The following is a 20,212-nucleotide window of genomic DNA, read 5'->3' as shown; positions in this document are numbered from 1 at the left end:
AATAGGCAATATTCATAGTGCTCGAAACAATTCTTCCAAATTTCTTCGAAGATTCACTTATCTGTTAATAAGCGAGTAACTAACCTTAAAAGCTTTTTATCTTTCAAAACTAAATTTACGTTAATTTCATATTAGCACCAAAATTAATAACACCAAAGAAGCATTAGGCAATATACTGAGAACACTTTAAAGATAACAAAATTAAAAAGGTTAAGAAAAATTTGCGTAAGCAATGAACATTGATTTGTACATTGGATTGGATAGAAAACAGAATACTTTTATAACCTTTACTCTTATCATGAGAATTTCACAGGTTAATATTCAGTTGCAATGGTTCAAGGGTATAAACTTAAATATGCTAATTAAATTGTGCGGACGATGTTGTACATTGAGAAATCAGATACAAAACACATTTTTTCTAAAGAAGCATGACTTCTTTTCGGCAAAATTAGACAGATATCTATAACTATTGTAACGAATAAAAAAAATTGCACACATTTCACTACATCAAGAATCAATAGCACTTCCTGGTGTAACTGAACTCTTGAGATTTTTCTTTTACACTACTTGGTGAAAAGTAGCTGCCACCATTGTATATAATCTTTTACACTAAAATTTATTACTATAGTAACTTATGATAAGTATACGAGTAAGAGTCAGTAAAGTTATTTTTACTATATAATATGAAGTATGAATCATTAATTAAGGATGCGTGTATACACTGATTCTTAAAACAAAATTGCGCTGTTGATCAAATATACACTCAGCACATAGAGAATATTACGATGAATATAATTAATTTTAACAGAGAAGGCATGGATTAAAATTTATAAGTTCAATATCATAAAAATATTGAATACAATTGACAGATATTTAAAAATTAAAATATAATTATCCTTATTGCACACAAAAACATAAATACATTTTGAAACCACGATCTTTTGTTTCTTTAGATATATAACAGCATAGAAGACAACAACAAATTCATGCAATTTTGTAATCGTTTGTAAACAAACTTTTGCAGATATCCGAAGTATGCCGAAATTGGCGCTTTTGGAAGAGACATAAATTCATGAAATGTGATGGTTATTGTTATTGTTGTAGTTCATTTACGCGTCTCACTAGAGCTGCACAATGGGCTATTGGCGACGGTCTGGGATGATCCGAAGACATGCCATCACAATTTTGATCCTCTGCAGAGGGGTGACACCCCAGCTTCAGTAGCCCGACTACCTGCACGCGAAGTCGAGCACTTACGGTAAAACAGTTTAACGAGGACCAATGCCACACAACCTTGGTCCCTACGCAGACTGATCCAAGTGGTCACCTATCCGCACACTGACTGCAGCCAGTGATGCTTGACTTCGGTGATTTGCTGGGAGCCGTGTCTTAACTATCAGTCCACTGCGGGACTGAAATGTGATGGAGCTTGGTTTACAATTTTCTTATTATTCGTGTTTATACATTAACTATTCTGTTTAAAGTGTGTTTGGACATTTAAATTTAGCGCTAACTTGAACTGAAGTGATCTTTTACGCAATTTTTTAGATTATTCAACTCCAAATGTAGGTGTTTGGCATAGAGAGGCAGCAGGCATGACCCTTTTCACTACTTTTGGTGTAAAGTAGTTGCCTCCATATTTTGTGTTTAGTAATTTTAAAATTTAAATTAGCAAAAAGGTATGATGCACACAGCAACCAGTAAAGTAATTTTTACAATGAAATTTAAAGTAAGAACATTTAGATAAATCTGCCCACAACAACTCTTAGAATAAAATTAGTTTGTAAAATAGAACTAAAAAAAACTGAGAATATTAAGATAAATTTGAATTCGGCTTACAGAACAGATAGAAGCGGATAGAAATTTAATATCATAAAACGATTTAATGCAACTGACAGATAGTTAAAAAATATACATACATTTTACTAACGAACTTTTGTTCCTGTAGACGTGTAGCAACATGCAAAACAAACTCACGCTATTACCAATTCGATTTTAAACGATTTACTGACTATATCGAAACTACGCTAAATTTCCTGTTGTTGTTATATCTAATTCCACTTGCCAATACAAGCAAGCCTGTTTGGTGAAACCAAGCGAATTTAAGGCAGAGGGTGCGTTTCTTGTTCTCCAGTGGCGCCATATATGGCCAAGAATAAGACTTCAGCCACACTACAGCCCATTTTAAAGGTTGAACCCATTCATACATCCATCCAAAAACCGTAATTATGACCTGAAACAGATAACGATCAATCTCCAATTCAGTACCCCCAGAGGCATCGATTTGTTTTGGGAATTTGGAGGACTTAGTGACCGAACGATTTAGTCTGCACCAGTAATCATTTAATATACGGGGAGTCTTCGGTGGGGATCGGCCACGCCAAATTTGTTGCTTTCGGTAGTAAAAATAATGCACGAATGATGTGAGTGTGCAGGAGTTTGGAGTAAGCATTCTTTATTGTTTGTGTAGACATTTAAACGATACCTTTTAAAGTGAATGCAAATGATCGATTTGATGTTAACTCCAAAAACACAAAATTTGTAGAGCTATTACACTAAAGTGTTTTACAGTTTACATCTTACGTGTATGATGTGAGTTTCACATCTGACTCTTAAGCATATATTTTATTGTTATCATTATTTTTTTTACTTCAATCTTGCCTTTATATATCACAATATTGTAAGCAGTATCAACCATTTGACGACATCACGCATAATTTGTTATGTTTTCTTACTGAATATAAGTTTAATGCTTTTTCGCTTATATTTTTTAGCTCCTGAAGTTGTTGCTTGTGCTATAGACCATACAGTTGGTTACTCTTTTGCAGCAGACTGGTGGTCTCTTGGTATAACAGCTTATGAAATGGCTTGCAAAATGGTAAGTGGAAATATAGCAATATGATTAGTTTCGGCAATAATATATGGCATGTGCTATTTAAGAAGAAAAGTAATTGCAATAGTAATAAAAGTAGCTATTGAAGTAATAAAACGAAATATTGAAGAAATAAAAGTAAATATTGAAGTAATGAAAATAAATAGTGAAGTAATAAAAGTAATTTAAATGAAAAAGAGTTTACTATGTCTGAACACAAAGATCGTTGTAAACAACTATCTTCAATAAAAGAAAGTTTTAAACTACTTAGGGGAAATTGGACGCTCTCGAAAAAAAAATTTTTTTTTTTCTTTCTTTTTTAAAACTTTAAAAAATATATTATTTTTACATGTGAATATATTTCAATATTTTAAATTTTACTTTTCATTATAAGCCGAACTGTGTAGTTGCCAAGGAGCTGACCTCACATCAGAAAGGTCCTTCGCATGGATGTTCTTTCATTCTCTGTACTATCCGCTCTTACTGTGGGAGCAATGTTTCCCCACCTAATATGTCTCCCATGAAAGAGTGGCTAACAAATCTGCCCTACTGATACCTGAATAGCGAGTTTCAATCGGTTGGGCATTGGAAAAAAAACTTTTCTATAAAAATTACATAGTAATGTTATTCAGTATAAGCCAAATTCATCTAAAATGAAGGCCTTTTCTTTTTGTGAATAACCACTTTTAAACTGTAATGTGTATTAGCTTTTGCTTACATCTTTTGGCACACTCATTTGGTTTTTTACTTATTCAAAAATTTAGAAAATATGTTATGCTTTTTATATTTTTATGAAATTAGTTACAATTTGGTTTTTTTCTTCATATTTTTATTTTAGAGGAGAAGTTAGTGTAAAAAATATTTAAAAGTTTGAAATTTGCTTGAAATCCCCACCTATTTAATGTGAAGATTGTATTACATATGGGTATAAATCCTATTTCATTTTTACGTCATTATTATTCATATATCACGAAACAAACTATTTCACTTGATTTTTTTAAAATATTCACACAGATTTGTGCTAATTTCGTATATTTTTTTTATGTAAAAGTTTTTCTAAACATTTTAAAGAGTTCTTACACTGCTTGACAATTACTAAGAAACAACTGATTTATGTTAAGTAGCATTATTTGCAGCCGACCAATGACAGTAAGTGCAGAGGGTCTGGTAGACCAGTACCCATTATCTGTATAAAAAGCATTGCACACATTCTCTTTTTCATTCTGAAATTCATAATGTTAGATATTTGACCAAAATAGCACTATAGGTATTTGAGCTTATTTCTATGAAATTCTTCTGTGTTGCAATAATTAAGTGCAAAATGTTAGCAAGATATCATTTGAGTTCTTACAATCGTGGACAAGCATTTAGATGACTCAGGGCAGCTCTAAATGTCACCACTGTGGCCGCAATAATAGGAGTGGCAAAAAGTGTATTCTCGCGATTAGAAAAGACTGCTGAAGGTTGAAATGCTAAGCGATAGCATGCCAATGGTCGTTGTAAGAACACCATACCTCATAAGGAACGATATGTATCCCCAGTAGCGAAAAGGAACGGAAATGTCACTCTCAGGCAGATAGCTGCTAACCTGTCTAAGTAACCACTACCGGTACACATGTTTCAGCCAGAGCCCTCTGACGGAGATAAAATCAAGTTTGTTTGCAAGCATGAAAACCTGTTCGATGCATCCTGCTTTTACTATGCCCTCGTCGAGAAAGATTACGTTGAAGTAAAGAACGTATTGATTGGAGTTACCAGCAGTGGTTCAGAGTGATGTACTCCGGCGAGTCTCAATTCATTATGACAAGTAATTCTGGCTGCCAGTTAGTGTGAAGAGAGAGGAGAACACGTTTTGCACAACAGTAGATTGATGAACGTGATCGCGGTATGGTCCAGGAATGCTGTTATGGGCAGGCATTATGCACAATGGCTGAACACCTCTTCACGTCCATGAGCGAGGTGGCATTACATCACAGCGGTGTTGCAGAAAGATTATTCAGGACCATGTTTCTTTTTTAAGGGGTGTGGTTGGTCTAAACTTTCCATTTATAAGTGACAATGCGCGGCCGCAAAGGTGTGCTGAAGTATCGGGCACACTAGAATGTAAAGATGTTGACCGCATGCAATAGTCTGTATACTCCTCGGATCTAAATCCTTTAAAGCATGCCTAGGATGTTCATGGCAGATGAGTTTGACAAAGAACACATCATTTCCAAATTGTGCAAGATGCAACCAATGACTCAGAGAATAAAGTGCGTGCCTTCCAATGAGGTGAACCAGGTTCAAATCCCAGGGATGGCGGGTAGATACGAATCCGCATCCGGCTTGCACCGACCACAGTGCTGACGTGAAATATCCGCAGTGATAGACGGATCATGTGTTAGAGTTCCTTTGCCATCAGGCTAACCGTGGGAGGTCCTCGTGGTCTTCCTCTCCATGCAACGCAAATGCGGATTCGTTACATCAAAAAGTCCTCTACGAAGGAAAATTTCTCTCAATACTAGATCCAAGAGTTCCCTTGTCTTCTGGATTGGGTTCAAAATTACAAAGCTATGGAGTTGAGCAGTAGTAGTCGTAAACCCGAAAATTGGGTTGGCTGTTCAACAACGGTTATATAAAAAATACGTACAAGAACCGAAAACTGCCTTGTAAGAGGAGTGGGATAATATCCCCCAAGGACTCTTCGATAGTTTAGTGGGCAGCATGAATAAAAGATGCAAAATGTTCATTAATGTCGGAGGCAATCACACATCTTACTGAGGTACTCATTTTTGTATCAGTCCGGCAAGAAGACTCATTTTTATAGCTGTTTAGAAATCAACTAATGAGCATTTTTTTTTAAATTATTATTTTTCGATACCTCGATATCTAAAATATTTTGCCTAACAATAAATGCACACGGTCTTTATTAATTAAACGTACTTAGTTTTTCTTCATCAATTAACGTCTATAATTAATTATTCCGAAAAATGTAACTGTTCCTTAGCAATAATCAAGCAGTTGAGTTTTACTCAAACCGGAAAATTTGTGGAGGTGAGTCATTGCAAAATATGAAAATATCCTCATTTTATGAAATTTAAAAAAGAAGAATCTGATTTCATTAGTCTTAGTAATATGAACAAAAATTATAATCGTAAGCTTTAATCCAAGCTTTAGTTTCTTAATGATAACTCATATTTTTTTCTAAAGAACTTCTTAAAAATTAAGCATTAAATTATTTTTATAAGAGTACAGTAAGTAAGATTTTTGGATATATAAGCACACATATTTTTTCATTACCCACAAAAAAGAAAAAAACATTTAAAACTATATTAAAAATATTTCCTCTGAACTAAATTTATATTGAATATTTTTCCTAGAGACCATATGGAATTCATTCAGATACAAGTATGGAAGAAATCCATTCACTCATTCATAATTCATGTATTCGAATTCCAAGATCAGTTGACAAAGGACTCGCAAGTCTCATTAATGAAGCAAGTATAATTATTATAATATAATGTATACAAAAGTATAAAAAGTTATATAATACTAAGATGCATGTTTTCTCAAAAGATACAAATATACAGGGTGTTCCATTAAGATCACCCTTAATATGTATTTTTCAGAATTCAAATTACAAAAATATATTATATTATGGGTTTCAAATTGATATGTAGGCGAAGAAAGTATATGCTATCGAAACCTAACAAATCATAGTAGAGAAGAGCAAATTTTATATTAAAAAAGACAAGCTTGAAAAGTTTCGGGCGAAAACAAATAAGAGTTGAAATATGACTATTAAAAACACTTTTAAGTTCCAACATCAAATCGAACATGTTTTGATTTTCATCACATACGCTTCCTTAATGCAAACGTCAGATCTCCATAACGTTTTTGTTTTCCCTGAATAAAATATTGATATGTGATGATTTTTGATAAGGATTCTAAAAATATATATTGAGGGTGGTCTTCATGGAACACCCTGTATTTTAAGTGCATATGCCTTAAAATATAACTTCAACGCAACATCTAATTATTTCATAAACTAGAAATAAACATTAAAACAAACACTTGACAGACCGAATTAATTATAAATATTTTCTTTTGTTACTTATTGATAAGAATTCCATTCAAAATTGTATTTACATTTCAAAAAAAAAATAATAATAATAAAGGAAGCAGAAGGAAAAGGAAAAAAAAGAAAAGAAGAAAAATTCCAAATTCTTTTCTTATTTAATTCTACAAGTTATAAAAAATAAGTCTGCTTAACGGAACTTGATCGAAATCTTGAGAACTGCCAAAATATACAGCAATATTGCACAAATTTAATAAGTTTTGTAGGAAGACCTTATTGGAAGCAACATATCTTATCAATATGCCTATTAAATATTATGTATCCCAACTGCCTAAGAGACTTATATTGTATTGTTTTCGAAATCGTATCTAACAAAGCAAATTATATTAAAATTTGGTTTTCTAAAGCAAATACAGAAAATAAAAAGAGTTATTTCAAAGGATGTTAAAAAACGAAAAGTAAAAAGTAAATTTAAGCGAATAAATGGTTTCTATGCCGTGTTATAAGGTATCATGATAAAATTACCTAATTTATTACCAAACAGCATAGTAAAAAGACAATTTTTGTTAATTTTACCAATAGTCATTACCAAAGCACATCCGTAAAAACTCCCTTGCTTTTTGCCGTTCCCATACAGTCAGAAACATAATAAATTTTATCATATTTTTGTAGTTTTGACCATACCTTTTCAATCAGTGTAGTACAAACACTATTTACTTAAGTTACGAACTCAGACAAAAAAAAACGTACTTTCTCTGAATAAACATACCTTTTTGTTGTTGTTGACAGATTTGGATTCCTGACCCCCAAAGAATAGGGGGTAGCTGCATTCTGGAAAATATTGTCCCAATAGTATGGTCAGGAGAGTGGTTGAAAGTTTGAACCTTTTAATTTCAATTTTACCTTTTGCGTATTACGCCATATCTCGCGAATTTTTTAAGCTAATTGAAGCATTTTTGCTCAGAATTATGGAATTCGTTTATCCAAAGAAAATTATTAGAAAAATAATTTTTATTAACTATTTATTATTTATTATTTTATTTCTTAATAATCGAAACAATTTTTAATAAAAAGGCATAGAAATTTTCACATCATTTTAAGGAATGTAATATTTAATGCAAAATTCGAAATTTAAACGAAATCGGTTGAATAGTTCCGGATAAATCAAATTTTAAAAAAGTTGTATATTTGAAATTGGATAACTCAAGAGCTATTAGACTGATTTTGTTTAATTTTTTGCATTTCGCCTTACAAAACTGCATTCTTTAAAAAAATTTCCATTTTTTTATACCAATTCAAAGAGTTTTCAACTATTATTAAATAAAATAATAAATAACCGTTAAAAATACCTAGAGATATATCAAAATACGATAAAGGAAAATACGATATGATAATTAACATTAAGAGTCGAAACTTTGAACCGCTCTCCTGCCCAAACTATTAGAACCGTATTTCCACGGTTGCTACTATGCCCTATATTTTGAAGATCAAAAATCTATATTCGTCTACAAAAAAATAATTTGCTACGAGAAAGTACGCTTTTGTGTCTGATTTTTAGACTTAATATATCGTTCGCACTAATTAATAGGCCTGTTTAATGTCACCATCTTCGACCATTGAGATTAAGTTTTAAATTTAAGTTACGAATTAAGAAGAAGCGTACTTTCTCTGAATAAACATGCTTCTTTTTCTTCTTTTCTGTCCTCTAAAATACAGGGAGTAACCGCAGTCTGGAAAATATGGTTTCAATAGTTGAGTCAGGAGAGCGGTACGAAGTTTGGAACATTCAATATTAATTTTACTTTTAACATATTCGACATATCTCGAGAACTTTTCAAGTAAATTAAGAAAACCTTTGTACACAATTATAAGGTTTGCTTATCTAAAGATAATTCTATGCAAAATATAATTTTTAGTACATATTCTATAAGATTCCTTTTATCATTTTGAGCAAAATTGGTCGAATAGTTTTTGAAAAATCGAATTTTGTCATTTAATCAGAATGTAATTTAAATATCAAAATACAAAGTCTGAGCAAAATTGGTCAAATAGTTCCGGAAAAATTGAATTTTAGAAAATTCGTATTTTTAAATTTCGATTTTTTAGAATTGTTCGATGGATGCAAAAATACATTCTTTGAAAAATGCCATGCAAAAATACATTCTTTGAAATATTGAAAAAATGAATATCTTACAATTAAATTTTTTTCGACCATTTTTAAATAAAATAATAAAAAATAGCAAATATTCACTAAAGTTTTTTTATAGAAATATTTTTGGCTAAACATATTTTATATTTGAGTGCAAAATACTTTCAATTCGCTTAAAAATTTCTCGAGAAATGGTGAAATACGCAAAAAGTAAAGTGAATCCCACTCCTGTCCAAATTATTGGGACCGTACTTCGCAGATTGCTGCTATCCTTTATATTTCGGGAGTCAGACATCTGAATTCGTCAAAAAAGGGTATATTTATTGAGAGATAGTACGTATTTGTGTCTGATTTTGTAACTTAAAATATCGTCTGCAATAGTTAATTATTATATTTAAAGTCACCTTCTCTAACCGTTAAGATGAATCTTAGAACGTGAAGATCCGATCATTTCATACAAAGTTATTCAGGGAGATTTGGTTTTTTTTCTTTGCGAACTCTACTCTAACATCATCATAACTACTTCAAAAAGGGATGGCTTCGTTACTTCTGAAAGGGACCTTTAGGTCCCTTTCAGATAGAAAATTAATTCTATGTCCTCCAAGTAAGCCTATATGTCTGGAATTTTCTTATTTATGAAGCAAATAAGCAAATATGATATAAAATCTTATCCCTTGAACTTAGTTTTCTTAAATATAAATTATAAGGTTACTATTTTTAAAAAAATTTAAATGTTCTGAGTGTTTTAATGTTGAGTGTTGAAATATTTTAAATACAAGTTTTAAAATTTAATATTTAAAATTTAGCGACAAAGTTCTATAAAAAAATTTCAGCAAATAAAATTAGGCAAAACATTTTAAAAAGCTATATTAATTAGTTACTTAACAACAAAGGATAACCGGACTTTTGAATATATTCAATTATGTATTCGTCTTACATTGTTTTGTTTCTAATTCAAATTTTTGATTAAATGTTTTGATTTTAGTTACTCTGCATCAATCCAAAACGACGAATATCATCCATTAGGCATATGAAAAGGCACCACTACTTAAAACCAGTGGATTTCAACGCTGTATACAACAGGCAAATTGCACCTTCTTTTGTTCCTTGCGTAAGAAATTACTGTTCTTCATTACAACTCTGATTATTTTGAAGGGTTTTAAAAATCTGTGATTAATAATATATTTACCGAAATTTAAAATTTAAATGCTGGGAAGTTATAAAGCAGGTTTAATATTTTTCTACAGCTGTAGGTTTAAGCAGGTTTATTATTTTATTAAACTGGTTTTAATATTTTTCAAAAAACCTTTCGCACTGGGGATTCGAAAGACTTTTGCCAGTTTTTTTTCTTAATTGGCTAGGTAATTATTCATGACCTCTAATACGCATACTTTTTTAGCTTCATGATTGAAAAGAATTCAAAAATATATATTAAGGAGAGTAGTTACGGGTCATCATGAAATGCTATTAAATTAGTCATGTCATTTGTTTTTCACTAGTTTGATGTTACATTATACAACCGGTCAAAAATTATCTACGCATCTTTAGACTACGATTTGAAATGTTGTTACTATTCAGTGATTTTTAAGAAATGTATGTAATATTAATTGCCCTTATGTATCTGTAGTCGTTTCGATGAGAAGGTTTTAACATAACTTTTTTACCATTGCAAAATTAGAGGATGCACAAAATTAGAGAATTAAATCTGATACAATTTCACCAAGTTTTTACTGCTTGTTTAAAAACGGTTTTAAACAGTTGGCTCAACAAGTAACGCATTTCACTTATTTACAATTTAAGTATACTATAAAAAATTCTGGGTCATATTACTGTAAAGGTCCTCAGGGCCCTTCTTACAGTTATATCCATTTTTACTGGAACATATGACGGAACAAAAATATCATATACCGTAATTTTTAAAGCAACATTTATTTAATTGACAGACTTACTTTAAATCTGATACAATTTCACCAAGTTTTTACTGTTTATTTTAAAACGATTTTAAACAGTTGGCTCAACAAGTAAAGTATTTCGCTTATTTACAATTTAAGTATACTATAAAAAATTCTGGGTCATATTACTGTAAGGGTCCTCAGGGCCCTTCTTACAGTTATATCTATTTTTACTGGAACGTATGACGGAACAAAAATATCGTATACCGTAATTTTTACAGCAACATTTATTTAATTAAAGTAATTCAGCGATTTTACGGTAATTATTACTGAAAAAATATAATTTTTAAATAAAAATGGGCTTTACGGTAAAATGGATTTTACGGATGAAGCACCCAAAGTGCCGATACTTTATATTGGAATTTTTTACTGTATGGATATTAAAACTAATTTTGTTCAAAAAGCAACTTTGAATAAATAAAAAAAACTCTATTTTCTAAATTTACACAAAATATTCCAACAACTGTTTATTATTTAATTTGAAGGATTGATTGATTGCTTTCTTATTTAGAATTTATATTTCTGTAATCAGAACAGGATGCTATTTCGCATTCAATTGTAAAACACTAAACAGTATATTTCTTTGTATTTTCCTTAAACAAATGGTTTTACGAAGCAGTGAGAAAAAAAAGTAAAAAAAAAATCATTTTAATTTAAATTTTTCTTGCTCTCTAAAGTTTTGTAATTAAAAAATTTTACGCTGCTGTAATTTTTTTTCTTTTTCTTCTAGAAAAACCAGCTAAATTGCGATCCAACATTTGAACTCGAAGAAATGATAATCGAGTCGAATCCACTGCACAAAAAGAAGAAACGCCTTTCTAAAAGAAATAAAGCAAAAACTGTTTCTTCACCTCAACAATTAAGCGAGGTAAAATTTTGCTTCTTGTGAGAAAACTTGAACTGATTTTTTTCCTTAAATGTTATTTACGAGTTTCATTCTTCTATTTATTGTTATAAATAAATATTCAGAAATTAACTATTTATGACGATGTTGAATTTAGAAGAAAAATAATTCTTTTGAGGTCATGAGAATATTTCGATTTCCTTCAAATGGTCAATTAATATATTGAATGATTTTCGCGGAATATGGCTAAATAACAAGAGAACATCAAAGTAAAAATCCGTAAAAATGTTGAATAAATCCTCAAATGAATTTAGACATGAATATATATCTCAACCATATCCAGCAAAAGAGTTTATACAAAAACTATTTACTCAGTTTATATTAAATCTCTTTTTTAATTTTAAACTTTCAGATATAGAAAAGCATAGTATGTGCTAAACTTTTATTGGTCTTTAAATGATAGTATAAATATCAAAAAAGTTTCAATTTATGTCTTTTTAGACCTATGACATTTCAAGGATTATCACATGATGTTTTTGACTTTTATTTATAACAAATTTTATCTAGCAAAAATAAAAATAACATTCCTTTTACCATTTTGAAAGCAATTTTTTTTCTTTTCTGTTTTTTCTTTAAAATATAAAATACTTTTGCTGTATTTTATAGCAATTCTATAAAAATCAAAAGATGTCTTATTTTTAAAAATACATAAAAACAAATTCGACTCAAGATATGATTTTAATCATGTTCATGCTTAAAATCATTGTCTAATTCCTTTAAATGTAAAATTAAGCATGTTCATTAACCCACCATTAAATAAATGAATATTAAAAAACCGAAAATAAAGTAAAGAATCAGGATCCAATTAGCCATTTCTAGTAAAAAACTTGCCTAGCTTTAGTACTACGCCTTTTTAAAACAATTTAATAGAACGAAAACAGCTTACAACTAGTCATTCTTATTTTTGCTTAAGAATAATTCTAAGAAAATTTAGAATTATAGTTTGAATGCAAAAAAAAACACAAAAACTCTTATTAATTTAGAATCATAATTCAAACAATAAGCAAACAGTAAGCAAAGAAAAAAGAATGAATATTTTTGAATATTTTTCTTTTCTAATATTCGGAATTTCGCCAACTAAGTCCCAATCTTGATAGTGTGAAAAGAGGAATTCAGCTACTCTAATTAATTTTTTTCTAAATATTAATTAAGCTACAGCAACAGAAAAATAATACTTACTTTCTCTAAATAAAATCTCTTTTTCGATGGATTTGGATTTTTGACCATCAAAAGGTAAGTGGTAACCGAAATCCAGAAATTATAATTTATTCAGGAGCTCGGTCTCAAGTTTAGAGCCTTTTATGTAAATACTCCTTTTTTGTACATTTCGCGATATCTCACGAAATTTTTACGTATCGAGAACTTCTTGCACACTTCACACTGAACAAAAGAATAATGATTTAAAGAAAAAAGAAATATATAAACAAAAATCATGGAAAAAAAACTGTATAACTGGACTGGTGTCCAAAAGTTGAACATTCTTTTACACTGGAAATGTGTAAAAAAGTGTGCTTAATTTTTGGGCGTCAATGTATTTAAATTTTATATCGCTAGTACTCCGTTCAAAAAAAATTTAAGCAAACGAGCATCTAATTAGCTCTTATTAAAAACAAAATCTTATTAATTAAGGATAAAAGCTTATTTAAAGTTTACATAAACAAAAAAAAAAATGAGTTAAAGAATTTCCTCAAATTCTGTCCCAAAAATATGAGTAATGCTGTATTAGTTTTAACCAGCCTTTAAGATTAAAAGTAATCAAAGTATATTCCTTAAGAAAAATCTAAACTCTAACTTCGATTTTGAAGTTTTCAGGCATTCATTACACTGGGGAGCAATTTGTTTTCTGTTGCATGAGGTTTTTTCTAAAGGATCTTCAAATCTGCACTCGGTTTCTCTCTCCAAAATACAGTTTTTTAATGGCATTTTCAGTCTATTTTTCGTCGAAATGTACTCGTTTAAAAACGTTATATGTGGCAAAAGGTCGTATAAATGCTGCCACAAACTTTTAAAGGAGTTTGGTCACATCATCAACATTAAAATTGCATAGGAACCTACTCCCGAAAATGTCGTCATACGCTTCTAGGGGTGCTTCTTTATTAAGAATATTTCTTGCATGCTTTTGAACAGGTTATAATAGGGAAGCTATCTTAATCAAGCATGACCACATTTCTAGTCATGGATTTCCTATGCAATTTTAATTCAGATGATGCACCCTAACTCTCCAAGAAATTTACTGTTTATAGCAACATTTACGTGACTCAATATTACGTATAACGTTTATAAACATTTTGATAAAATAGACTGAAAATTTCATTTCAAATAAAATCTATAAATGTAAGAGAAAAACTTGTAGTAGATAACTACAACAAAAATTTGTGCTTAAGTGTTGTCAGTAAAACTTGAGTTTATTTCCTTTATGGAATAAAAGTGTAAAATATTTTAATTTTTTCAACAAAACTTATTTTTATTCTAAACAATTTATTGTTGTCGTTATTAATGTTTGCCGTGCTTCAACTTTAAAAGCAATTTTAAGAAAACATTTATAATAGCTTAAAACAGATAATATAATTTGTTTCAAGCGTTTGAAATAAATCACCACTTTATAACTTCATTATATATTTAAATATTTTAATTTATTCTTTTAGGATGATGAGTATCTTCGGGAACAACTGGACTCTATACAGAAAGATTTTATACTTTATAATCGTGAAAGGTAGACAAGAACTCTTTTTCAAAGTTTTCTCTCAAATCTGGAAGACAAATAACAAACACCGATATTTTTTGTCTGTTAAAAATTGAATACCATTTTTCTTTTCACTCTAAGGCTTTCGAAGATACCTATCATTAAGTATTAAATTTAAAAATAAATAAATAAATAAAACTAAGGAGATATGAAAATTTTAACCACTAAGTTGAAAATAAAATCCTACCACTCGTCTGATTATTTAAATTATTTTCTTAAAAAAAAATGCGGATTTTCAGTAAATAAAAGACATAAAATTGAGCTAACATTTTAATAAAATATTAATTAAATTTGATTGCGTTCTCTGAGGATTTATTTTAATAGAAAAACCTTATCATTTATTCATGCTTCTTAGAACAGTTCAGAGAACTCGACAATGTTAATTATTCTGGTAAATCATAAATATTTTGAATCAGAAATAACACTGTTTTATGCTTAAAAAATCCCATTGAAATTTGCCACAATAGTTATTTTATACCAGAATCGAAACGTTATGAATGAATCTTTAAAGAAATGACATTAAGTATGAATTTTGAACTTCATATTAAAAGAAAGGAATTTTTAAAATCATACTTATTGTCTGAAATTCGAAAATTGCCTAGTTATTTTTTTCTGATTACTCATGAAATTTACGCTCTTTCGTGTGAGTGTGATAGCTGGAATGAATGCTTTCGACCATTTAACAATTTAGGGCTGCTTTGTTAATAACAAGTGTAGCAATTTATGATAATCGCAAACTTTAGCGACACTGATACGAAAATACTTTTGTTAATATTTCGTATATTTAGTATATTAGTGTTTCGTAATATAATATTTCGTATATTAGTTACTTCAAAGCTATAAGCAAGCAAGTTATTTCAAAGTAATAAAAAACATCGTTATTTAGTAAAGGAACCAAATAATATTTAACTTTCGCTGGTTAAAACTGCAATATATGCAACATCACGTGCATCACACAATTTGTCGAAATTTTACACTGGAGAATTATTCTTCGACAATATGTCAAACAGCCAAAATATGCTACTTTTTTTAAAACTTGTATATTTCTACGATGAAAACTGTATGGATATTTTTGGGATGGCATATTTTTAGGTGAATAAGTACATTTTTGAAACCGGAAAAAAGTGAGACACCCTTTGAAAAAACCGGAAAAGCATTATTTAATATTATGGAACACTGGAATTGGCAACCGTCTGGATTCAGTAAAGTAGTAAATAGACAAGGTTTTGCAGACGCATGATTTCCGATATGTGATATTCTCTGAGGATTTGATCACTTAAATACACCAAGCTAGTTTTGGTATTTTACCGGCTGTTCCTTCATATTTCACAGATTTTTGTGGGGCTCATGTCAGGTAATTTATTAGGCCATTTGAGATGTTATTAAGTGTATGAGTGTTCTTAAAACCAGTTACATACTCTTTCAATCTCTGCTATTGTCATATTGAAAAGAAGTATCATCATGAAAGTATTGATTGAATTACAAAGATAAATCGACCAAAATGAACATGCTGATTCATGTTAGATTAAAATAAACATGCTAATTCATGTTAGTGATCAATTCAGTGAGAAAACCTAATCCATCATTGACTCACATCCGGCTTGAACCTGATTTTGTATCCAATCAGATGAGGTGTCTAATTTTTTGTCAGGTGAGATTATGTTACTATGTGTAAACTAATGCATCTAATGTTTGTCTTTCAAACTAATATTTTTTCTCTTTATTTTCCAGTGAGCTTCAAAATCAAAAAATCGAAGCGAAAAGAAAGTTATGGGAAGAGGAACTAGCCAAAATAGTCGGCTAAATTATCTTTGTATTGCAGCGTATAAGAAATAAACGCAATTATCTTGTGAAAAACTGTTTAAAAAAGCACAGAAAGAGTCAAGCACAAAAGTGTTCAATTGTGGCAAGTCAGTGATCTCTTTACCAGTGTTTGGTACCCCACGTCCATGCATTTCAAAAAATTTCGTCCATTGTATTTTACATGGATTGTTGATGTTTTTGCCTTTGGAATCTTTATTAATAGATAAATTGTTAGTAGTTTTAATATGTTTATCATCCGTGTTTTAAAAGCAACACTTGCCCTTGATTGTTCCTTTTTCAATCTTTCACTTAAAAATAAAGATTTTCAAGCACATTGTTGAGCATTTTTCCAATAAAGTGTGCTTATTTGCATGCATATGCATGCAAATAAACACACTATTCTGCATTCTGAAAAATATCTCTATTCTGTACAATAACTGGTTAGCATGCTAACTAGCGAAGCAATTTAGTTCACAGAGCATAATGTTTGAAATTTAATAAGTTTTGTAATTACTAATTAGTCTTATTTTCATAAATTCTCGTGTAATTAGTTGTTATTAATAGTAACTAATTGATGTTTTCAAAATATTAATTAGTGGGTTAAAATGTTAATTAGTGTGATAAATGAAACAAAATTTATGATATCTATTCAAGTAGAAAATTTTGCGAAATAACCACAGTGATTAAAACATAATTGCATGACTTTTATATAATTATAGTAATTATATACAGTTATTACGCATGTTATTTTATCATATTTAAACATAATGTTTAAATATGATAAAATAACAATAATAATATGAGTTTTTATTTAAACATAATGAGTTGTGTTTAAATAAAAACATCCCTAAGAAATCGGATGTTGTGGATGGTTATATAGAGTAATATTTATGGTACAAAAGCATCAACTCTTAAAAAAATTAAAAAAACCTTGCTGAAAAAAAAGTAATACAAATTTTTTAGTAAAAAGAAAAAAAGTCTTAACAATGACTGTAAACTGACTATATTTTTACAGAAGAAACGAAAGGAAATATGGTGAGCTTGTTTGATCATTTTTCTGAAAATAAATGTCATTAATAGAATCTGTTATCAGCATTAAAAATAAACATCCTTTGGTATAATTTAAAGATAAGCTTAATATATCCAAAAGCAGCCAATATTTATTAATTTTCATTATAATTAAAACTTTTAAAAATGCTGCATTTTGAATATTACAGCTAATTAATACAAAATAAATATAAACTAATATCAAAGCGTTCACACTCTTGTCGCTTACTGGAGATTTTATGTTTTCTAAGCTCATCTGTCTACTAACTGTTACCAAATGCAATTGGAGCTTCCTTCCACTCCGGAAATACTCAAAGATTGTCACTTAGTATCTTTATATTAAATAAAACTAAAGACTAAATATGACCTTTTATAAGATTAAAATATGACCTTTGTCCGAGGAATCTCAATTTTTATTCTAAGTCCCATAGATCCATATTCCTTAAATTTTTTCGTTCATATAAAAAATAATAACAATACATCGTTTCGAAAATAAATATACATATATTTACTATTATGTATAATTATTTATATTTATTCTCCACTATGCAAACACTCTACAATAAATAAAGAAAATCAATAACCTTTAATGATAGGTGGATAAAATTTAGAATGAAGAAGAATTATTGGTTAACTAAATGAATGGGTGGGACAATGTATCTTTTAATTAGGTTATTTTACTTAGGTTAATAGTATAAAAGTGACACAACAAGTAGCTACGTTTATTGTTACTTCATATAACCTACTGGACTTGATATTGAAAAAGGTGAGTACCTATCTTCTTTTATAAGGTCATGACTTTCTCTATTTACAGTCATTAAGAATCGAAATTCATACAGAAGAACATTACTTATCTTTCTTCATTAAATTTTCTTTTTAATTATTTTGAATCAATGTAAACATTTTCTCCCTGAAAGAAAATACAAGTATACAGGCGTAGTCGAAGAAATGTTTTATACTTATAATTTTCAAAAAGTAGAAAATAAGCTTGATATCCTTTCGCTAAGAAGCCTCAATTATATATATTGTTTCCCCACACCCCTAAGAAAATTGAATCTTCAGGGTTTTATAAATTAACTTATTAAAAAAGGGTAATATTTACCATTTTCGAAATGATAAAGCGAAAGAGAAAGTAAATAATTACATGATTTTAAATTTAAATAAGTGCATTTAAATAATTAAAAGTAAGTAATTACATGTAAACTCTTTCACTTAGGGAATACTCAATTTGTTCGTTCAGAAAAATAGACATAGCTTGAAATGCGTGTGTGAAGAAATAGATATAGATATAGTTCAAAATATACGTTTTAATAAATCGATATGTGCTTTTGAAAACAATGGGTATAGCTCAAAATGCGTAATGAAAAAAATTGAAATGCGAGATCTGTGATTTCCTATCTGTCTACTTTCAAATGGGATATCATGTTAAGAATCTTATTTGTTACGTGCCTTTTGCACTATATATTTTTTTAAACACGCGTTTTAAGCAATGTCTATTTTCTTAAATACGCAGTTTGAACTATGCCCAAGTTAAGAGTTCAACGACGAAGTGTACCAATGACTTTTAAAAAGTTTTCATTAGTTTATTTTCTAAGTACACTACACACCATATCACTTTTTCTAATAAATGTAATTTTTTTATGTGACCATGTAAAATTATTTTTTCCTTGAATTTTAATCTTTTATCGCTTTAAAAAGTCAATAGTTTCTGTTTGGCTTCTATCTTCTCATATGCAGTTTTTTCAATGTAAGTATTTTCTAATATGGTACTATTTATTAAATTCAAAACTGTTGGCGTTTTTTATTTTCCTTTATTTCATATTCGTGAGCAGATGTGCCTGGTGTTTGTACGCATATTAAAAATTACTTTTCCGCCAAGTCTCGCAAAGAAATGACTATAAAAATATTCAAAACTCATTTCTTTTTTGAAAAAGCATGAATAAGAGAAAAATGAGTTAGGTATACTTCTTGTAGCAGAAAACCTCCAGCACGACAGCCAGGCGCTGCAGATTATCACAATATCTGCAGATTATTTTTCACCTCAAATTTTTTTTTTTTAAAAATTCACATATCGATAGAAATTGCTGGCAATAAAAAACCATGAAAAATATTTTTCCCCTCACTTTTGTTTTATTTGTCTGCAAAGCATCTTTGATGATTTAGTAATAAATTTTATTTGAGGAAACATAAATCGGAACACCATAAAATACAATTTCGTTCTTTTGTTCTTTTTAAATAAAATATTTGTTTTTATACTAACATCTACAAGTTTCAAGTTTCTTTCTGCTTTCTTTCTTGTGCTTAGTATAAGCATCAGATTTCTCTCCTATTGGGCAAAGCTAATATAAAATTGTTTGAATGAAATTGATTATGAACAAGATAATATTTTTGTATATAACTTTACTATCTTTAATATTTGCAAATGGTTCTAAACATATGTTAAATTAAACTTAATTTTCACAATAATAATCTCCACTAGATTCCGTTATGCACACAGACAATTTTGAAGTGTTGAAGATACTGCTGCAGATTGATTCTCTGAATTCTGCTGAATGTATATTACAGAATAAATTAGTTATAACTGCTTTTAATTAGTCTTAATAACAAATTCTTGAAATAAAAATCAAATCATGATAAAACTGTGATATGGAACAAGCAGCAATATATATATTTTAAAAGCAACAC

The 20,212-nt window shown here is 29.4% G+C and overlaps 1 protein-coding gene and 1 long non-coding RNA gene across 2 annotated transcripts in view; both read left to right on the top strand.

The window, feature by feature from the left end:
* LOC107448953 (serine/threonine-protein kinase 32C) overlaps positions 1-16,814 on the top strand; it is a 35,720-nt gene extending 18,906 nt beyond the window's left edge. The window contains exons 7-12 of the mRNA XM_016064329.3: positions 2,775-2,878; positions 6,232-6,348; positions 10,064-10,189; positions 11,761-11,898; positions 14,580-14,647; positions 16,409-16,814. Of these exons, the coding sequence (XP_015919815.1) occupies positions 2,775-2,878; positions 6,232-6,348; positions 10,064-10,189; positions 11,761-11,898; positions 14,580-14,647; positions 16,409-16,481 (626 nt within the window). The 3' untranslated portion in view covers positions 16,482-16,814. The remainder of the gene's footprint in view (positions 1-2,774; positions 2,879-6,231; positions 6,349-10,063; positions 10,190-11,760; positions 11,899-14,579; positions 14,648-16,408) is intronic.
* Positions 16,815-18,161: 1,347 nt separating this feature from the next.
* LOC107448940 (uncharacterized) overlaps positions 18,162-20,212 on the top strand; it is a 6,660-nt gene continuing 4,609 nt past the window's right edge. Inside the window, exon 1 of the long non-coding RNA XR_011638219.1 lies at positions 18,162-18,293. This is a non-coding gene — a long non-coding RNA (uncharacterized lncRNA). The remainder of the gene's footprint in view (positions 18,294-20,212) is intronic.

Source organism: Parasteatoda tepidariorum, chromosome X1 (assembly GCF_043381705.1).
Source record: "Parasteatoda tepidariorum isolate YZ-2023 chromosome X1, CAS_Ptep_4.0, whole genome shotgun sequence".
Lineage (NCBI taxonomy): Eukaryota > Metazoa > Arthropoda > Arachnida > Araneae > Theridiidae > Parasteatoda > Parasteatoda tepidariorum.
This window is presented reverse-complemented; position numbering and strand designations above follow the sequence as displayed.